Source organism: Geotrypetes seraphini, chromosome 19, assembly GCF_902459505.1.
Source record: "Geotrypetes seraphini chromosome 19, aGeoSer1.1, whole genome shotgun sequence".
Lineage (NCBI taxonomy): Eukaryota > Metazoa > Chordata > Amphibia > Gymnophiona > Dermophiidae > Geotrypetes > Geotrypetes seraphini.
Window position 1 is genome coordinate 6,715,973 of NC_047102.1, and position 17,466 is coordinate 6,733,438.

The 17,466-nt window shown below is 41.5% G+C and overlaps 1 protein-coding gene across 4 annotated transcripts in view; it reads right to left on the bottom strand.

Annotated features, from left to right (window-relative positions):
* Positions 1-2,747: 2,747 nt before the first annotated feature.
* ABTB2 (ankyrin repeat and BTB domain containing 2) overlaps positions 2,748-17,466 on the bottom strand; it is a 144,416-nt gene continuing 129,697 nt past the window's right edge. For all 4 annotated transcript variants that reach the window (XM_033928497.1, XM_033928496.1, XM_033928499.1 and 1 more), the window contains 11 exons: positions 16,515-16,616; positions 14,220-14,316; positions 13,756-13,891; positions 10,611-10,837; positions 9,782-9,960; positions 8,419-8,524; positions 8,223-8,325; positions 7,074-7,164; positions 6,107-6,175; positions 5,790-5,903; positions 2,748-4,801 (listed from right to left, as the gene is read on the bottom strand). In XM_033928497.1, coding sequence (XP_033784388.1) covers positions 4,604-4,801; positions 5,790-5,903; positions 6,107-6,175; positions 7,074-7,164; positions 8,223-8,325; positions 8,419-8,524; positions 9,782-9,960; positions 10,611-10,837; positions 13,756-13,891; positions 14,220-14,316; positions 16,515-16,616 — 1,422 coding nt within the window. In that variant the 3' untranslated portion in view covers positions 2,748-4,603. The remainder of the gene's footprint in view (positions 4,802-5,789; positions 5,904-6,106; positions 6,176-7,073; positions 7,165-8,222; positions 8,326-8,418; positions 8,525-9,781; positions 9,961-10,610; positions 10,838-13,755; positions 13,892-14,219; positions 14,317-16,514; positions 16,617-17,466) is intronic.

Below are 17,466 nucleotides of genomic sequence, written 5' to 3' on the forward strand. Positions count from 1 at the left end.
ATATAAGGAGGGAAGCTCCTGTATTCACGGTCTATATAGCCCCCAACTCGAGTTTCGTGTCTGTCATCAGGAGGAGAGACTAGAAGTTAAAGACATCAATTTTATTAATATTTTTACTTAACTATCTCAAAAGATTGCTAACTGAAAAAACAATATTCTCATATCAATAAACCAAAGTATAAAACGATCCTCTAACTCAGTGGTTCCCAACCCTGTCCTGGAGGACCACCAGGCCAATCGGGTTTTCGGGCTAGCCCTAATGAATATGCATGAGAGAGATTTGTATATAATGGAAGTGAGAGGCATGCAAATCTGTTCTCTGCATATTCATTAGGGTTATCCTGAAAACCCGATTGGCCTGGTGGTCCTCCAGGACAGGATTGGGAACCACTGCTCTAACTTACATAAAGTTGCTATGATGGTCCCAACAGCAACTCCACAGTATCTAAACAATTTTCTTTTTCAGAAGCGGCATCCTTCACATTCAATACAGTCTTTCAAAAATGGGTAGTAGACGTATTTTTTTTGGGCGACATCACTTTTCGTGCTGTGTGGTATTTTTCACGTCATCTGAAGAGAACTTTTTTTTCCCCCCTTGTTTCACCACCATATGCTTGCCATAACATTTCAAGAGTTTGTTTGTTTTTTTTTGCTTGCCATAACATTTCAAGAGTTTGTTTGTTTTTTTTTTGCTTGCCATAACATTTCAAGAGTTTTTTTTTTTTTTTTTGCTTTCCATAACATTTCAAGAGTTTTTTTTTTTTTTTTTGCTTGCCATAACATTTCAAGAGTTTTTTTTTTTTTTTTGCTTGCCATAACTTTTCAAGAGTTTTTTTTTTTTTTTTTGCTTGCCATAATATTTCAAGAGTTTTTTTGTTTTTTTTTGCTTGCCATAATATTTCAAGAGTTTTTTTTTTTTTTTTTTGCTTGCCATAACATTTCAAGAGTTTTTTTTTTTTTTTTGCTTGCCATAATATTTCAAGAGTTTTTTTTTTTTTTTTTTGCTTGCCATAATATTTCAAGAGTTTTTTTTTTTTTTTTTTGCTTGCCATAACATTTCAAGAGTTTTTTTTTTTTTTTTTGCTTGCCATAACATTTCAAGAGTTTTTTTTTTTTTTTTGCTTGCCATAACATTTCAAGAGTTTTTTTTTTTTTTTTGCTTGCCATAACATTTCAAGAGTTTTTTTTTTTTTTTTTGCTTGCCATAACATTTCAAGAGTTTTTTTTTTTTTTTTTTTGCTTGCCATAACATTTCAAGAGTTTTTTTTTTTTTTTTGCTTGCCATAATTTTTCAAGAGTTTTTTTTTTTTTTTTTTGCTTGCCATAACATTTCAAGAGTTTTTTTTTTTTTTTTGCTTGCCATAACATTTCAAGAGTTTTTTTTTTTTTTTGCTTGCCATAACATTTCAAGAGTTTTTTATTTTTTTTTGCTTGCCATAACATTTCAAGAGTTTTTTTTTTTTTTTTTGCTTGCCATAACATTTCAAGAGTTTTTTTTTTTTTTTTTTGCTTGCCATAACATTTCAAGAGTTTTTGTTTTTTTTTTGCTTGCCATAACATTTCAAGAGTTTTTTTTTTTTTTTTGCTTGCCATAACATTTCAAGAGTTTTGTGACAGCTCTTTCTACAATTTAACACAAAATTCAATCACACCCCTCTGACACACTCTCACAGACGCATCTGCCTCATCCGTCATGACAACTATGGCAGTCCAACTGCAGGTTCAGAAACGTCAGTGTATGAATGTCACAAGAACCAACACCACATTGCCAGGCCTACTTCTTGAAAAGAAAGGATCGAGGCAGTCTCATTACTGTTCAATCAGCCCTTTAAATAGTTCACATACACTTTAAACCTACAGTACATAGGTTAACATTTTGCTAAATCACCCTTTTAGGAATTATTTTTGCTTAGTCATCGTTAAAAGTAATTTTTATAATAAAATTTCATTTTGAGGGCAAGTCTGTTCGTCTAATATTCAGGTCTGCATTTTTTTTACAGCTGGAACAATATACAATATATACACGCATCATAAAAATACAAAAACGAATTACAAAGTGAAGTGTAAATATGTATTTGTGCAAAGAGTTTAGTAATAACATTAACCAAGGAGGATACCTCTCTGTGCTTCAGTTCAGGTAGCTGTAATTAGATAATATAGTCGGGTCCTTACAAAGCACTTATTTTTGTGTACACTGTGTAATAAGTACCGTTTAGAGAAGGGGTCTCAAAGTCCCTCCTTGAGGGCCGCAATCCAGTCAGGTTTTCAGGATTTCCCCAATGAATATGCACTGAAAGCAGTGCATGCAAATAGATCTCATGCATATTCATTGGGGAAATCCTGAAAACCCGACTGGATTGCGGCCCTCAAGGAGGGACTTTGAGCTAGAGGCAACAGCCCTTATAATATAATCCTAACCCAAGCTTACAGGAGCCTTGAACTGAATAAATGTGTATTTGTAAACATGCTCCATATATTTCTTACTTTTCAACTTGGAGGACATCCCTTCTACCTGAATCCCACAGAGCTCTGCCATTACTCAAAATTTCACTGGTTGTGAAAGCAACAAGTCAGTCCAGAATCTCTTCCCTCTCTGCCCCATTTGTGTGGCTTGCCCACTGTTGCTTTTCAGAAGAAAATAGAGAAATAAGGTTGAAATAAAATACACCAACTAAACAATCAAAGAGAATTAGGTGTTTGTATCATTAAACTATAACGAGAAGGCTTCACATACCACAGCGCTTAAGAAATGTGTACCTTTTATTTCAATATAATAGATGTGCTTCATGGAAGTTAATCAATGATAATTACAGATGGTTAATGAGGAAAAGTTTTAAAGTCTTAAGGGCTGGTCTGATCAACCTTCGGATCGTGTTTTTGTTGGAATGATTTATAGGTCAGTCTCAGGGTGAGAATTTGAAATCATTAGTTGATTCTTGGTGTCTGATGAATTCCTCTTGCATTAACCAATTCATATGTAAGATTCTTTTCTTAATGTGAAAATATTTTTTCACCTCTGGCCACTTTTCTTTGCTTTTTTTTTTTTCTCTCATAACGTTCCCATCATCAGAGCACCACACCTAATGCATGTGCACACATTCCAATGATCCTGATCCAGATTTCTCCACAGACCGACTGCAACCACGATCCAGGTGGAAATGTTAACCCTTGCATGGCACTCAAAGTCCAGAATCAGATAACTTGTTGGCCCAGCTCAGGTTTCTGCGCTACTCAAGATTTTTGTCCCTCCTCCAACTGCAAAAGGTCAAAATTTTAATAATTCCAGCTTTTCAAGTATCTGCGTACTGATCATTCAGGCTTTCTAAGGTTTTGTACTCCAGTTGAAAAGTATGGCTCTAAGTCAGCTCTAAGTATGGCTCTAAGTCAGCAATCCAGTCATGATGTCTTGGGGCTCATTTGTCTCAGGAATGCATGTCTTAGTTGGAGCTGGACCATTCCTCATAACACATATCTCTGCAGCACTTTAAGAACCAGCAGCCACCTGGTCCCATGTCCTTGGTATCAATATGCCTCAGCCAGAGTAAAATGCTAATACGGTTTCAATGCTACTACATGGAAAGACCCTCAATGCGGCACTACGACATCAGATTCAGGACCAAAACATTGCAGAGCCGGTGCCGGTGCTTGGTACTGTTTGAATTCAGAAAAACAAACTCTGATAGCATCAGCTATGTGATCATTTGCGCTGTGGGAACAAAGGCGTATGACAGTGCCATATGGTAGCCAAAATCCATACTGAGATTTACAGCTACATAGAGCAGTTTGGTGGGAATTATGGAAAACTGAAGAATCTTTGCTCTTTCATCTGGCATACACATTTTTGCACAGATTTTTTTAGTATTTATATAGCACTTTTAGCCTAAGTGGTTTACATTCAGGTACTCAAGTATTTCCCCTTATCTGTCCCGGTGGGCTCACACTCTACCTAATGCAATGGGGGATTAAGTGACTTTGCTCAGGGTCACAAGGAGCATCATCTGATTTGAACCCACAACCTCAGGGTGCTGAAGCTGTAGCTCTAACCACTGCACCAAACACTCCCCTAAGCTGCTGGGCGTGACATTGACCTACATCTATCTGAATTTCTCATTGGTGATTAACGTTAAGAGTGCTCTATACAACTCTTAAGACACAGCTGATGTTCAAGTGTACTATACGTTAACCAATCATCATTTAGAGGCATGAGGAAAGGTCGTGGGAGGTATCAAAACAGTTTTTCATTCTTTTACAACTGTGTCAGAAGCACCACCTACATTCCAGCAGAGCTTAAAGGTTCAGTTTCTCTACCCTGCTTATTAGAAGCATACTATGGACTTAATCCCAGGTCAAAGTTCTTGAACGACATTACATACTTTTCAACTCCGTGTCACATCTGTGACTAGATACATAAGGTAATTAGCTTTTCCTTTTGGATTTCTTGTGCAACAGCCCCCAACATGCCAACGATGGACATCTCTTCAGTAGTACATTGGGCTACAGTGCTTAAGGTACCTGAAGGACCAGTGAAAGTTCAGTGCAGGCAGGCAGGCAAGTCCCAGCTGGAAACATTATTTGGAGACTTCTTGCTCCAAGTCTTCTGACCTCATACTCTGGATGTGAAATAAACTGAATGCATTCGACTGGTTAGTGTAATCTGTAAATCATGAAGCGGGTCCAAACCCTGTACTTTGCTGTTTCTTCCAAATATGAACTGCCTGAATGAATCTTGTTCTAGCAAAATTGTCATGTGCTTTAGGAAGTAACCCTCACAAAACAAGGCCAGCTCTGGAGCATTGTGAATCTGCAAAAAAAAAAAAGAAAAAGGCAGAGAAGAGAGTTCAGGAAATTCAAATTAAGGATAGGTGTATCTGTATTGATATATAATTTATACATTATGGGGTTCATAATCAAAACTTAGGGTCAAAAAGCAAAGACAAAAACTGCAGTGATGATGTACAAGATGCCAAGTCTTTAATAAACAATATAAATATAGTCATAAAACAGTTTGTATCCAAAAGGATTGATGAACCCAGACCCGATAGGGTCCGTGTTTTGAAGAAACACTCCTTCCTCGGGGGTCCTATATTATATCATATACAAGAAAACCTGATGGATAACAACTGGAATCAGCGGTAAACAGCTGAGCAAACTGTGAAGGCTCCTAAGCAGTTGTTATCCATCAGGCCTTAGCATTCAAAAGTTAGTCAAAAATATGTTAGTTCAGTAAAATATCACTGTATTTTTTTCTTTTTAAAACATATTTATTTATTAATCTTTAAAGTAGAATAACACAACTCTTGTTCTCCCTACCTTGGAGAGGGTGAACAACCTGTCCTGATAGACTTAGTCGATAAGGACAGGTTGTTCACCCTCTCCAAGGTAGGAAGTGCCCTCTTGGCACTCTCTAAAGTTGAAAGGGGATAGATTCCGTACAAAAGGAAGTTCTTCTTCACCCAGAGAGTGGTAGAAAGCTGGAACGCTCTTCCGGAGGCTGTTATAGGGGAATACACCCTCCAAGGATTCAAGATAAAGTTAGACAAGTTTCTGCTGAACAAGAACGTTCGCTGGTAGGGCTAGTCTCAGTTAGGGTGCTGGTCTTAGACCAGAGGGCCACCGCGTGAGCGGACTGCTGGTCATGATGGACCACTGGTCTGACTCAGCAGTGGCAGTTCTTATGTTCTTAACTATCCCCTACTTTATTCATTTACTGCAGGAAATATGGTACAGATAGAAGAATTTGCAGGAAGTGTTAGGCAAGATGAAGGGTGCAGGGAGCTGCTGTTTCGTACCTTTGCATATTTGTAGATGTTCACTGAATTCTCCGGGTTTATAGTCTGCGCACACAAGATCTCACAGTGCCTCTGGAGAGCATCCAGCTGGAAAAGGCTGGCCGCCGACAGTAGCTGGAGGAGCAAACAACAGTCCCTTAAAGAAATCAGAGAAGCCAAAGTGCCAGCCAACAGTACACACCAGGATAAGGTTTACGATTTTATTTCTTATTGTGTTAAAACAAAGAATTAGATTAACTGTGTTTATACATAAAACACTAGCAGATATTTCTGAGGGGTTTTTCCTTGTTTTTTTTATTATAGACTACTATTCTTACCTCTAGTATATCAGCTATAGGAATCTCCATACATTCTGTTCCACCTTGATATAAATACTGCATCAGCATCTACAATAAGCAGAGTTAAGTGATTTTGAACCATTTTGTGAGGTCCATATTGAGCATTTCAGAATTACAGTTCCTGGGATGCAAAGGAGCTTCATCGCAGAGAATGGCACCGGGACCAATTTGTCCCTGCCCCGTGGGATCGATCGCCATCCCTGTCCCATCCTTGCAAACTCTGCTCTCATCTGCACAATCCTCAAACACTTCAAAATCATAAATGTTCAAGGCTGGTGCGGATGAGAGCAGAGTTTGCAAGGATGGGACAGGGATGGCGATAGATCCCACGGGGCAGGGACAAATTGGTCCCGATGCCATTCTCTACTTCATAGCACTAGGTTATTCTATTTAGGAATTAAAAATGAAATCCTAAACAGGTAATCAGAAAGGACACAGTCAAGTATGTAATTTCTCTGCTGCTGCATTCAAATGCCAAACCAACAGAAAACCTGTGAACATGGAAGCCATCCTATGTGGAACATGGAAAGGCAGGTATGGGGGGGGGGGAGGGGGGAATCTTGGAAATTTTAAAAATCTTTCAAAATGCTAAGTGAAGTGGTGGTGTTCTATGTTTGAAAAAGCCCAGCCACCTCACCGATATCAAATTCAACAATGCTCTGTAATTAAACAGTCTTATTTTGCTTATCCCGGCATAAAATGAATGCTAAACAGCTTTCACAGTTGTATTGTTTGAATATTTTTACTTTTGCTTAAGTTTGACTTATTCTGACCTCCTTGAGTGAATTCCTTCAAAAAGGCAATAAATAAATCTTAATCAATACATAAGTAACCTTTAATGAAGCTCCTCTAGAGGTTACCTTTGAAAGCTAATCACAAACTACATTAAGTTATCCAATAAAAAAGGTCTTATTTTTTCCTTGATGTTTTCATTTCTACATATTACCTGGAAAATGCTGTATTTCATATCACTGATCTCTATCAACGGGGTGTTGTAATTTTCTTGTTCTGTCTTATTGGTCATCAGAGTCTTAAACCTGAGGAAGGTGGAAGAAAGGTTTTGCATTAAAGCATTTGTTACAGATCTCAATTTTTGCTATACATAAAATTAGGAAACCCTAACATTGAGTAAACCTGGCAAAATGCCCAGGGCCACCCAATAGTAGGGATTGCCTGAAACTGCACCCTCCCTTCCACCCCTATCCTGTGTCCAACTTCTCTCCATCCTCCTCCCCCCCTCCCTCAGCTTCTCCAAATGCTGTAACAGATAGCAGAGACAGCAGTGAAAACTGCTCGCTCTCTCTGGTCCGTCCCACCTCTCTGATGCAACTTCCTGTGGGCAGGACATGGCAGAGGAAGAATCCCTATCTAGTTGTCTTAGCACTACTTGGAATAGATGACGTAAATGAAAAGAAAGACTGCTCGGAGGCAGAGTAATAACCTCCAAGAGGATCCAGCGGAAGCAGCAGTTTCACTTAATCAGAGGAACGGGACTAGGGTTACCAGATTTTACTTTAGCAAAATCCAAACCCTAGACCCGCCCCCCAGGTCTGGCTAGTTCCACCTATCCCTGCCCTGTTATGCCCCAGTCCCCAACCCCAGCCTCGCCACCTACTGCCTGCCCTCCTGCGCAATGCGATTTTGAGGAAGTGTTTCAAAACTCGGACAAAAAGTGCCGTGTTTTGAAAAGCCGTCTGGACCCCCGGACATGTCCTCGGGGATATCCGGACTTCTGGTAACCCTGCAACTGAGGCAGATTCTATTTAAATTGGAAGTCCAGAAGGAGCAACAGAGAGCTGCTGGGTACAAAACAAAGATAAAACACGTAACGTTTCTAACAGTCATTGGGCGTTGAGATGCAAAGTGTGCTTGTCTGACAGAAGAAACTTATTGGAGCCTACAGTGGATAACATAGTTTGAAAAACTAAATTTTACAAAGCATGGATTTTCAGTTAATTTTGCATTTCATTTTATGGTGATGCAAACAAGCCTTTAATAGGCTGATTAATAAGGAAGAATAATGAAACTAATTGGGGGGAGGCCAGTTACATTCAAAAAGGGGATAAGGGAGCAGGATGGTGACTTCTGGTCTTACCTGTTGGAAGCAGTAACCAACAGCACTTTGTGTGCATAAAATAACTTCCCTTCCACCAAAAAGGTCACGTCGGACATTTCCACGTTGTTGAGAAAGTGAGGATCTGGCAGAGGGGAGAGAGAGCATCAGATTTACTAGCAAGCTAACATGGGGGGGGGGGGGGGCTCAGCTGAAGAGAAGGCAGAGATCCTCGCACCTAATCGAGCTGGCAAAGTCCTCTTGATCTCTGGGATACCTGGGATGGGACCACTGCCATAGCAGTGTGCAAAGATGGTGGCCAGTTGCTGGTTGATCATGTCATTCTGTAAAGACAAATTTTAGAAATGATCCCCATTAGTCTCCACTGTTAAAGGACCAAGTTCTAACATCCTTTTCATCTGCTGCAAGGAAGATTGTAAGCTTTAATGCTGTCCTTAGTACATCATTTGATGTACTAAGGACAGAGCTTCCTATAACTTTACCCCTCTGTCCTCTACTGTGCCCTGTTCTAATTGAGGAATAAGTATACCGTCCAAATGGGAAGTTTTATTTATTTATTTATTCAATTTTTGAGCCCAGAACGGGTTACAAAGTACATCCATAATAACCCAGACAGAGCAGAGATGACATAGTTCTTTGGGGCAGGGACTTGACTGATTTGATCATCAATGTCACCAACAGTAGAAGATGCCCTTGTGAGTGACATCTCTCAGGGTATGAGAAGAGCTGGGTGAGAAGAGCTTGAACTGAAGCCAATCTGTCTGCTGTAGTCATTGTGAGTTTATGTGACTTAAGTCACATGCACAATATGCACCATTAGAAAAAAAAGAAAAAAAAAAGCACCCACCCCCCACCAATGATGGCCCTCCCTGATGAACCGGCACTGCAAACAGACTCCCTCTCCTGCTGTCGTGAAAACAGCAGAAGGAATGCCCACTTCCTCCTACCAAGCTGACCCTACCCCCCTGTGAAAAAACATTGACAGACGGGAAGTCCACTCCCTCCTGCTAACAGTGGCCTCCACAGAACCATCCCCTACCCTACTTCTTCCCCCCCCCAAAAAAAAAAGCTGGAGGGATGCCTCCTGCCACTGCATTTCCCCCCCCCCCCCGTACCTCCCCCCCCCCCCACCGTACCTCCCCACGGTACCTTTGCCCATTAGGAGGAGGGAAGCACAGTCCCTCCTCCTTCAAGGCCTGCTGATCCTAAATGGGAAGGGCCTTAGGCATCTGAGCCAATCAGGGCCTTAGGCCCCTCACCGTGCATTGCTTGTATATATACACACACACACATACCTATTCAATACCTATGAAATTAAAAGAAATAATGAATAAATACCCAAAGAGACATCTCTTCCAATAGTTATTCAATAGTTATTCATGTATTATTTCCTACAGCTCTTAAGATATGTCACAGTACTATGGAAATGGATTGGGACATGTATACCCCCTTTTTCTAGTTTTACAACCACACTCAAAGCAACTCTATAAACTCCCTGATACTTCTAGAAGAAAAGGGTTGACATTCAGAGTCAGGGTCAGGGTCAGGATTCTTTTTCTCCATTGTACAGTCTATCTTACTTTGCTGCTTTTGAGGATCGTGAAGAGAAGCTGTAGTCCTTTCTGAGGTAGCTCTTCGTTATAATCTTCTTCTCGGATGGTGCTGAAGTCCCGCAGGAGGCTCTGGACCACTGAGCAGCGAGACTGCAAGAAGGATGTCTGCAGCGATTCGATCCAGACGTGCAATTTCCAGGGGACCCCTGCAATCCAGGCGGAGAGAAAGCTAATTCCCAGAATCATAGCAGGCCGGGCGTCAGCTCAGATGTTCCTGCTCTGCTTCATATTATTCACATGGCTGCCTATTCAGCTCTTGCCCTTCTTTAAAAGAGACAATTTGCAAGCACTCACTTTAGTGCAGGGTCCACAGATTGGATGCCAAATTCCAAAGGGCTTTGAAAACTACCCTCCAAATATGTAGGAAGAGGAACTGCCTGACAACAAGTAGCAGAGCCCACTGTGCTCCCTACTGACAGGTACAGAGGTTCTTGGTTTTACAGGCAGTATAGGAAGGGATTTCTCCAAGTAATTTTGCACATTACCCAACAGAATGCTTGAGTGGAGGGGAATAGCAGCAGTGAACGGCTATGGAATTATTATTATTATTTTTTTTGCTCTTATGTTGAATGAATTATAGAGCACATTCTTCTAATAGTAGAGTTTTGTATTTTAATTAAGTTAAGGTACATGGATTTTGCACAGACTGTATCCATGGCTTGTTTATATTTATCATTGCTTATTAAAAATCACTCTACTGCAAGTCACGGTGGTTCACAATATAGTAAAATTAACATTTAAAAAAGATGTCTTTAATAGAACTTTCAGTTTTTCCAATGAAACCGCAGTGTCTTACCCAGAGTCCTGAGCTCCATGGTGATGTCCACATAGCCGTGCTCAGCGCTATAGTACATGGCCTCCTGTAAAGCCTTCATCCTGGTCTTACACAGCCGGACCTGGCCCTCATCACTGCTGTCGCTGTTGGCAGTGGCACTGTCCACCCCCTCCGCCAGAATCTCCTCCAGGGACAGTACGTCTCCTTTTGCCTGCTGAGGGTGGGCCAGAAGCTTCCGAAGCACGTTTCTGTCATATAAAAAAACACATATGGGAATGGAGGAAATGTATGAACAAGATTGTAACACGTTCAGTGCTAACAAAGAAAATTAATTAGCAGCAGCTAGTCACAAGAACATCTATAAATATCACAAGTAGTAAAGGTTGAAGAAACAGGTTTTATTTTAGGAACAAACTGTGATTTATGTTAACACAAAAAGTCTTTCAGAGCTGATTTGTAGCAACAACTGTGGACTTTTTAAGTTACTCAAGAACATTGGATAACCTTTGTTTTGAACGAAAATGCTGATGTCTTTATATTAGCTTCAGTTCTATACGAATAAAGTGTTTTGGTAACGAGTGTCTTGGGAGGAAAATTGCTAAGCTGTGGTGATATATGGTGGCCGGGTTTACCATGGGAGTTGGTAACTGTGGCCTAGTGAGAGTGAAAGGCGCCCAGGGCGGTGGCATGCTACCATTCCCTGTTTAGCTTCCCCAGCGCGAGCAGCATCTCTAACCTGCTGCCCGCACTGGCGTTGGCTCTCCTGACGTCACTTCCTAGTCAGGGGACCCGGAACTGACATCAGAGGGGAATGTCGAGGTTGGCGCAAGAAGCAGGTTAGAGCTCATGCCCCGAAGAACTAGAGGTACAGTTGGGGGGGGGGGGGAAATTGAAGGCATGTGCGACAGTGGAGGACCAGAAAGGAGCAAGGGGGGGGGGAGAGCTTGCTACACCACTGATAACTGGGTTACCGTAGACAGTGACTCCCATGAGATGTTAATTAATGCTGCTGCTCGATTGATTATGGGGGTTCCAAGGAGTGCTCATATATCTCCTGTATTAAAACGGTTGCCTTTGCAGCAAAGAGGGCATTTCAAGATTCACCAGATACTGTTCACCCTCTCCAAGGTAGGGAGAACGAGAGGGCACTCTCTAAAGTTGAAAGGAGATCGATTCCGTACAAACGTAAGGAAGTTCGTCTTCACCCAGATTGTGGTGGAAAGCTGGAACGCTCTTCCGGAGTCTGTTGTAGGGGAAAACACCCTCCAGGGTTTCAAGACTAAGTTGGACAAGTTCCTGCTAAACTGGGACTTACGCAGGTGAGACTTGACTCGTTTAGAGCACTGGTCTTTGACCGAAGGGCCACCGCGTGAGCTGGGCACGATGGACCACTGGTCTGACCCAGCAGCGGCAATTCTTATGTTCTTATGTCCTTACCAGGTTTCTCCAAGGGTACTACGAGAGATGTTTGAAATGTACCAACCTAGAAGAAATTTAAGATCTGAAAATACAATGAAATTGAGTATGGAGGGCCAGATGTCTATTCTGCATGTCAGGATTTGAGCATCAATGATGTCTGACGGGTGTGAAACTTTGGAATGCCCTGCCTGGCATTTTGTGATTCTGGGTGGGGAAGATCAATTTTAAGAACATGCTAAAAACGTAGCTTTTCGTCAATGCCTTCCGTTGCTAATGTCTCAGTAGTTTCAAGATTTACCGCCTCTTTTACTAGGGTGCGTTAAAGGCTAACTCGACCCTTATATTCTATGGACGCATGTTAAATCAGTTTGCGTACCTTAGTAAAGAGGGGGTTAGTGTTAAGAAAATTTCTGCCTCGAATGCAATATTCAATGCTTTTCTGCATCTTATTTGTAGAAACGATGATTTGATAATGACTGTATTGATTTTATGATTTGATAACTTTTGTTTTTGATGTTACATTATTTTTCCCTGGGGGGTTGGGAAATTTATGTTTGTCTTTTGTTTGTATTAGTTGTTTGGCGACTAAAGGGCAACCAGGAGACTATGTATGTACCCAATGTATAAACCGCCTAGTTTTATGCGGTATATAAATGGTTAAATAAATAAGGGAATAAAGCAACTTGCGATCAACTTTACGAGCTATATTGTTCTGCTTCTCAGTGCCCAACGCTCTCAGGAAGCCTCCCTTAAAAGAGCTGAAGCAGTAAAAATGGCACACAGTCCAAGGGTCTCACCTCCCCCTCCCTCAGCAAAGATCACCACCTAAAGATACATTAGTATTGAAGGGTTCAAGCTTCATCCCTACCCTGCAGTGGCCTCGCTGGACCCTCCCAAGACTCCTCGTCCTCCCGTAGGACACTCAGACCTACCTGAAATCATCATATGACAGCATGATCCCCTAGTGGTATCACTGCAAGACTCTCACTAGGGGTCGAAGACACCATTTTGAAACCTGGCGCCGACAGTCGCAAGAGTGCCTAGGAATTAATTGCTCCTGTCCTGCAACTCGTGGAAAACCAATCATTAATTCAGGTAAGCCAAGGGTGGTCGGGACCCACAGAATGGCCCATCTACATCTCCTACCCTAACTTAATCATTTCAGTTCTTTTTTCTACCCCCAAAGATCCCCTGTGCTTCTTTAATGCTTGGTTCAAATGCATTGGGGGTAGAGGGTAGAACCAACGCTATCCAGAATGCCATATTTTCTATTGATTTTATTAGATTTTTTTACTATTTATATACTACTTATGGCCTAAGAGGTTTACATTCAGGTACTCAAGCATTTTTTCCCCATCTGTCCTGGTGGAAGTTGATTTTACTTGATGGGGGGAGGGTGCCCTATAGGTGTGTGCTAAAAGTGCATTTCATGTGTGCCCATTAAATGCATATGTCAGCAAGTCTGATGGCTGCCAATTGCATGAGATGTGGAACATAGCATTTATGCCTCTTTTCGTGGACTATTCTGTGCATGTGTCAGTTGCTTTCTTCAACTGATCAGACAGAATTTCCATGGACCTCCGCGGAGCTCCTTTGGTATGTGAAGTTTTTGCAGCTTCGCTCGTCTTTTTGAAATCTGCAAATTTACTGGCACTACAACAACCCACAGGGTTTTAATGGTAAGTTTAGAACATTGGGGCCTAAGTCTTTTATTCCATATATATATATTTTTTTTTTAACAGCTCACCTGTGACCGTGTGCTGCTGAGTGACTGAAGCAATTCATGTGCTCGTGAAGTGATGATGTCAGTCCGTTGGCTTCCAGCATGCTTAGCAGTGGGTCCGCTCCTCTGCTCAGCAGCAAACTGACAAGTTCATAGTTACCTGGAAAACATCAGACAAAAAGAATTAGAGAATGACAAGGGGACAAATTTGCATTAGCCTGCCAGTGCTCAATGTGCTAATACTGCTGCCGACAGCAGCTGGAAGTGTTGGCACCGATGACTTCACATTACCACTTCTCAGCTGACTTGAACTCTGTTTTTGTTTTTTTTAAATCTGGTGCTGGCAGAGGTTGGGGATCCCCACCATCTACAATATTGAGGGGCAAAGAGAGGAAATTCTGGCTATGTCACTGGTTCATAGTCTTCAGATCTGGAGACAACCCACTGCCTCTTAAATCTATGAAGGAGAGCATCTTGTTTGAAATCACCTGCGGCAGAAGCCAGCTGAAGGGGCGTCTCTGCAGAGTTGTCCTCTCCAATACTAACAGTAGAGCCCTCGACGGGTGCACCAGCATCCAGGAGCAGCTAGGGGGGGCATATCAAAAGCAAAAGACTTTTTATTAAGAAAAAAAGGAGATATTAGGCTTTGCAAATGCGGAGACTTTTTCAATACAAAATTGCTATTATATCCCACAGAAAAAGCGAGTAACATTAGATCAAGGAGCAGACCTGTTGGTTTCCACGGACTTTGACTTATCGATTCCCAAGATGTTTTCCAAACTAGGGCTACCCTTTTGATGACTTGGCTAAGTGAATTAGATAAAAATTTACTTATGAGATTATACTTTAAAAACAAAACAACCAAATTCTCTGGGGATAATGTTTTGATATTCCCCGATGTTGCCAGAGCAACTCAAATGCGAAGGAAGGAGTTTCTGCAGTCAAAACCTAGGGTTTTAGCTCTGGCAGCTACATTTTTCTGAAAATTCCCATGTAAGCATATAATTAAAATACAGGAAAAATAATGCATTTTTTGGGAACCCACTCAGCTTCAGCCATTTCTAAGTTTTTGTGAACAAGGAAAAGATGCAAGGAAATAGTCTAGGAACTGGTCTTTGAAGGGAGTCAAAAATAGTGCTAGAGATGATTTAACTTGGGATTTCTCCAAGTTTAATATTTTCCTTTTCTTTAATCGATGAGATGAAATTAAGGTAGCTCCCCCCAATTAATGTGGGCTAGAAAGATTTGTATTAGAAATTGTTTAATTCCTTTTTTTTTAATATGGTGTACATCTTTATCCTTTACTGTTCTGAAAAAATTGAATGATTAAAAATTTTGGCAAAAAAAAAAAAGGCAAAAGACTCAGAGCAAAGAGCTTGGCTTAGTCGCAAAAGCTGAATTGTATTTTCCAGTTCACAAACCACTTGTGCACTCTCAAACAGGCACGCGGGTTTGTGCATTTGCACACACACTCCACAGACACAGGCTGCCATTGTGTCCTCAAAGATGAACCTTTTCAGTGAAAATGGAATATTGTAGAGTAAGAAACAGCATCTAACAATGAGATAATGCAAAAACCACAAAGCTATTCGCCCTGGTTTTCTGCTAAAGCAGTTAGAGACAGCTTGATCTATTTTACATTCTGCCACAGTGTCAATATCAACATCGTAAACCAGCAGGACTAAAATTGTCAGTGCAGAAAAGTGTCTCTTTTATTGCTTTTTGCAATCTTATCCCTATCTCTTTTACCTCAGCTGGAATATTTTCATCCAGCTGTTCATGACATGATCAGCTTTTATGAGGGTATTATTTTAAAAAGCCTTTTACCCAAGAAGTGTGAAAATGTGCCCACCCTGTGCTTTCTTGATTCAACAATGCAGGCAGACTCGGAGGACAGCTTTTGCTTTTTCAAAATGAAACGATGCAAGTTGTTTCTTTCCCCAGGGAAAACGTATCTACAGAACAAAGCAGGTACAGATCTCTACAGGTCCTTTTTCCATACCCAGTTTTGAAAGGGGAAGTAAACTTGCATTTTCCCTTTGAGAACTGGTATGAAATCTAGGTGGCGGGGAGAGGGACATGACTGAAGACTGGGCAACTACTTGCATAGTCCTGAAACCAGGCCTGAGGGATGTCATGATGAAAAAAACAGGATCTTAATACATTTCTTTTGATGGCCATGCCTGTTTCCTTAAGCACTTGTGCCAGTGAGAATTAACTACCAGCTGGAGAATAACAGTTAAACCATTATTTAATGGGTTTTTTTGGTTTTTAATTTAAAAATATGTCTTCTATAGAAACATAGGAATATGGCAGATAAAGACCAAATGATCCATCCGCAGCATTCACTATCTCCTCCTCTCCCTATTGGCTAAAGCTCTTAAAATTTGCATCTCCTCTTCCTATAGGCTAAGGCTCTTTATAACTGCATTGTGAGGTCATAGAACTTTATGGTAATAGAAACATGATGGCAGACAAAGACCAAATGGCCCATCCAGTCTGCCCATCTGCAGTAATCTCTTCCTCTTTCTAAGAGATCCCATGTGACTATCCCATGCTTTCTTGAATTCAGACACCACTGTCTCCATCACTTCTACCGGGAGACTGTTCCACGCATCCACAAATCTGGGCAGCTCACAAAACTACATACACATTGTAATCGGACTTACATTAACTTAATCGTATTTCCCCTGGATAAGAAAAATTTTAAAGGAAGCTTTCAGCAGTGATCCCTTCTTCTGGCTGCAAATTCCCGATTGCCTGAGCTGGAAGGGGTCTCTTACCTGTACTACCGAGATGTGCCCATGCAGAACAGCGAACGTGAGAGCTGTCCAGTGCCGACTGTCTGGGTAAACTGATGGGCATCTGGCAGAGTGTCCAGGCACCTAGAAGAAATGTGATAGACAGAACAAAAGAACAGCCACACTGGGTTAGAAAAAGTCCATCAAGCTCAATGACTATTTCCAACCATGGCCAATCCAGGTTTCAAAGAGTAACAAGACAGCAGCACAAATATCTGTGAAACAATTGAAGTGTAGAGCAGTGTATCTCAAACTGTGTACCAAGGCGCACGAGTGTGCCTCCTGAGATTTCAGGTGTGCTGCGGTACACTGGGGAGGAGGAGAGGCACCGGCGCAAGCTGACTGCCTACAGGACATGCCTCTCGTGGTGAGAGGCACGTCCTGTAGGCAATCAGTGGGCACCAGCACCACTCCTTCTCTCTGTCTCTCTTCCCGTCTGGCACCCCCCACTGGCATCTTGGGGCCCGCCTGGAGGACCTTCACACACACGCGGACATCGACATGATGTCACGTATGTGCTTGATGTCATCACGGTGAAATCCGCACACTTCCAGGTGCCTTGAGCCACGGCCATTACCTTTAGTGTGCCGCGGCTCGAGAAAGTTTGCTGGACACTGGTGTAGAGGAATTAAAATGTAGTAGATTTAAAACAAACTGGAGAAAATTTTTTGTTAAAAACATAGAAACATGATGGCAGATAAAGGCTCTTAGCATTTGTATCTCCTCTTCCCATAGGCTAAGGCTCTTTACACTTGCATTGTGATGTCATAGAACTTTAGTAACATAGAAACATGACAGATAAAGGCCAATTGGCCCATCCAGTCTGCCCATCCGCAGTAACCATTATCTCTTTCTCTCTCTGAGAGATCCCACGTGCCTATCCCAGGCCCTTTTGAATTCAGACACAGTCTGTTTCCACCACCTCTTCTGGGAG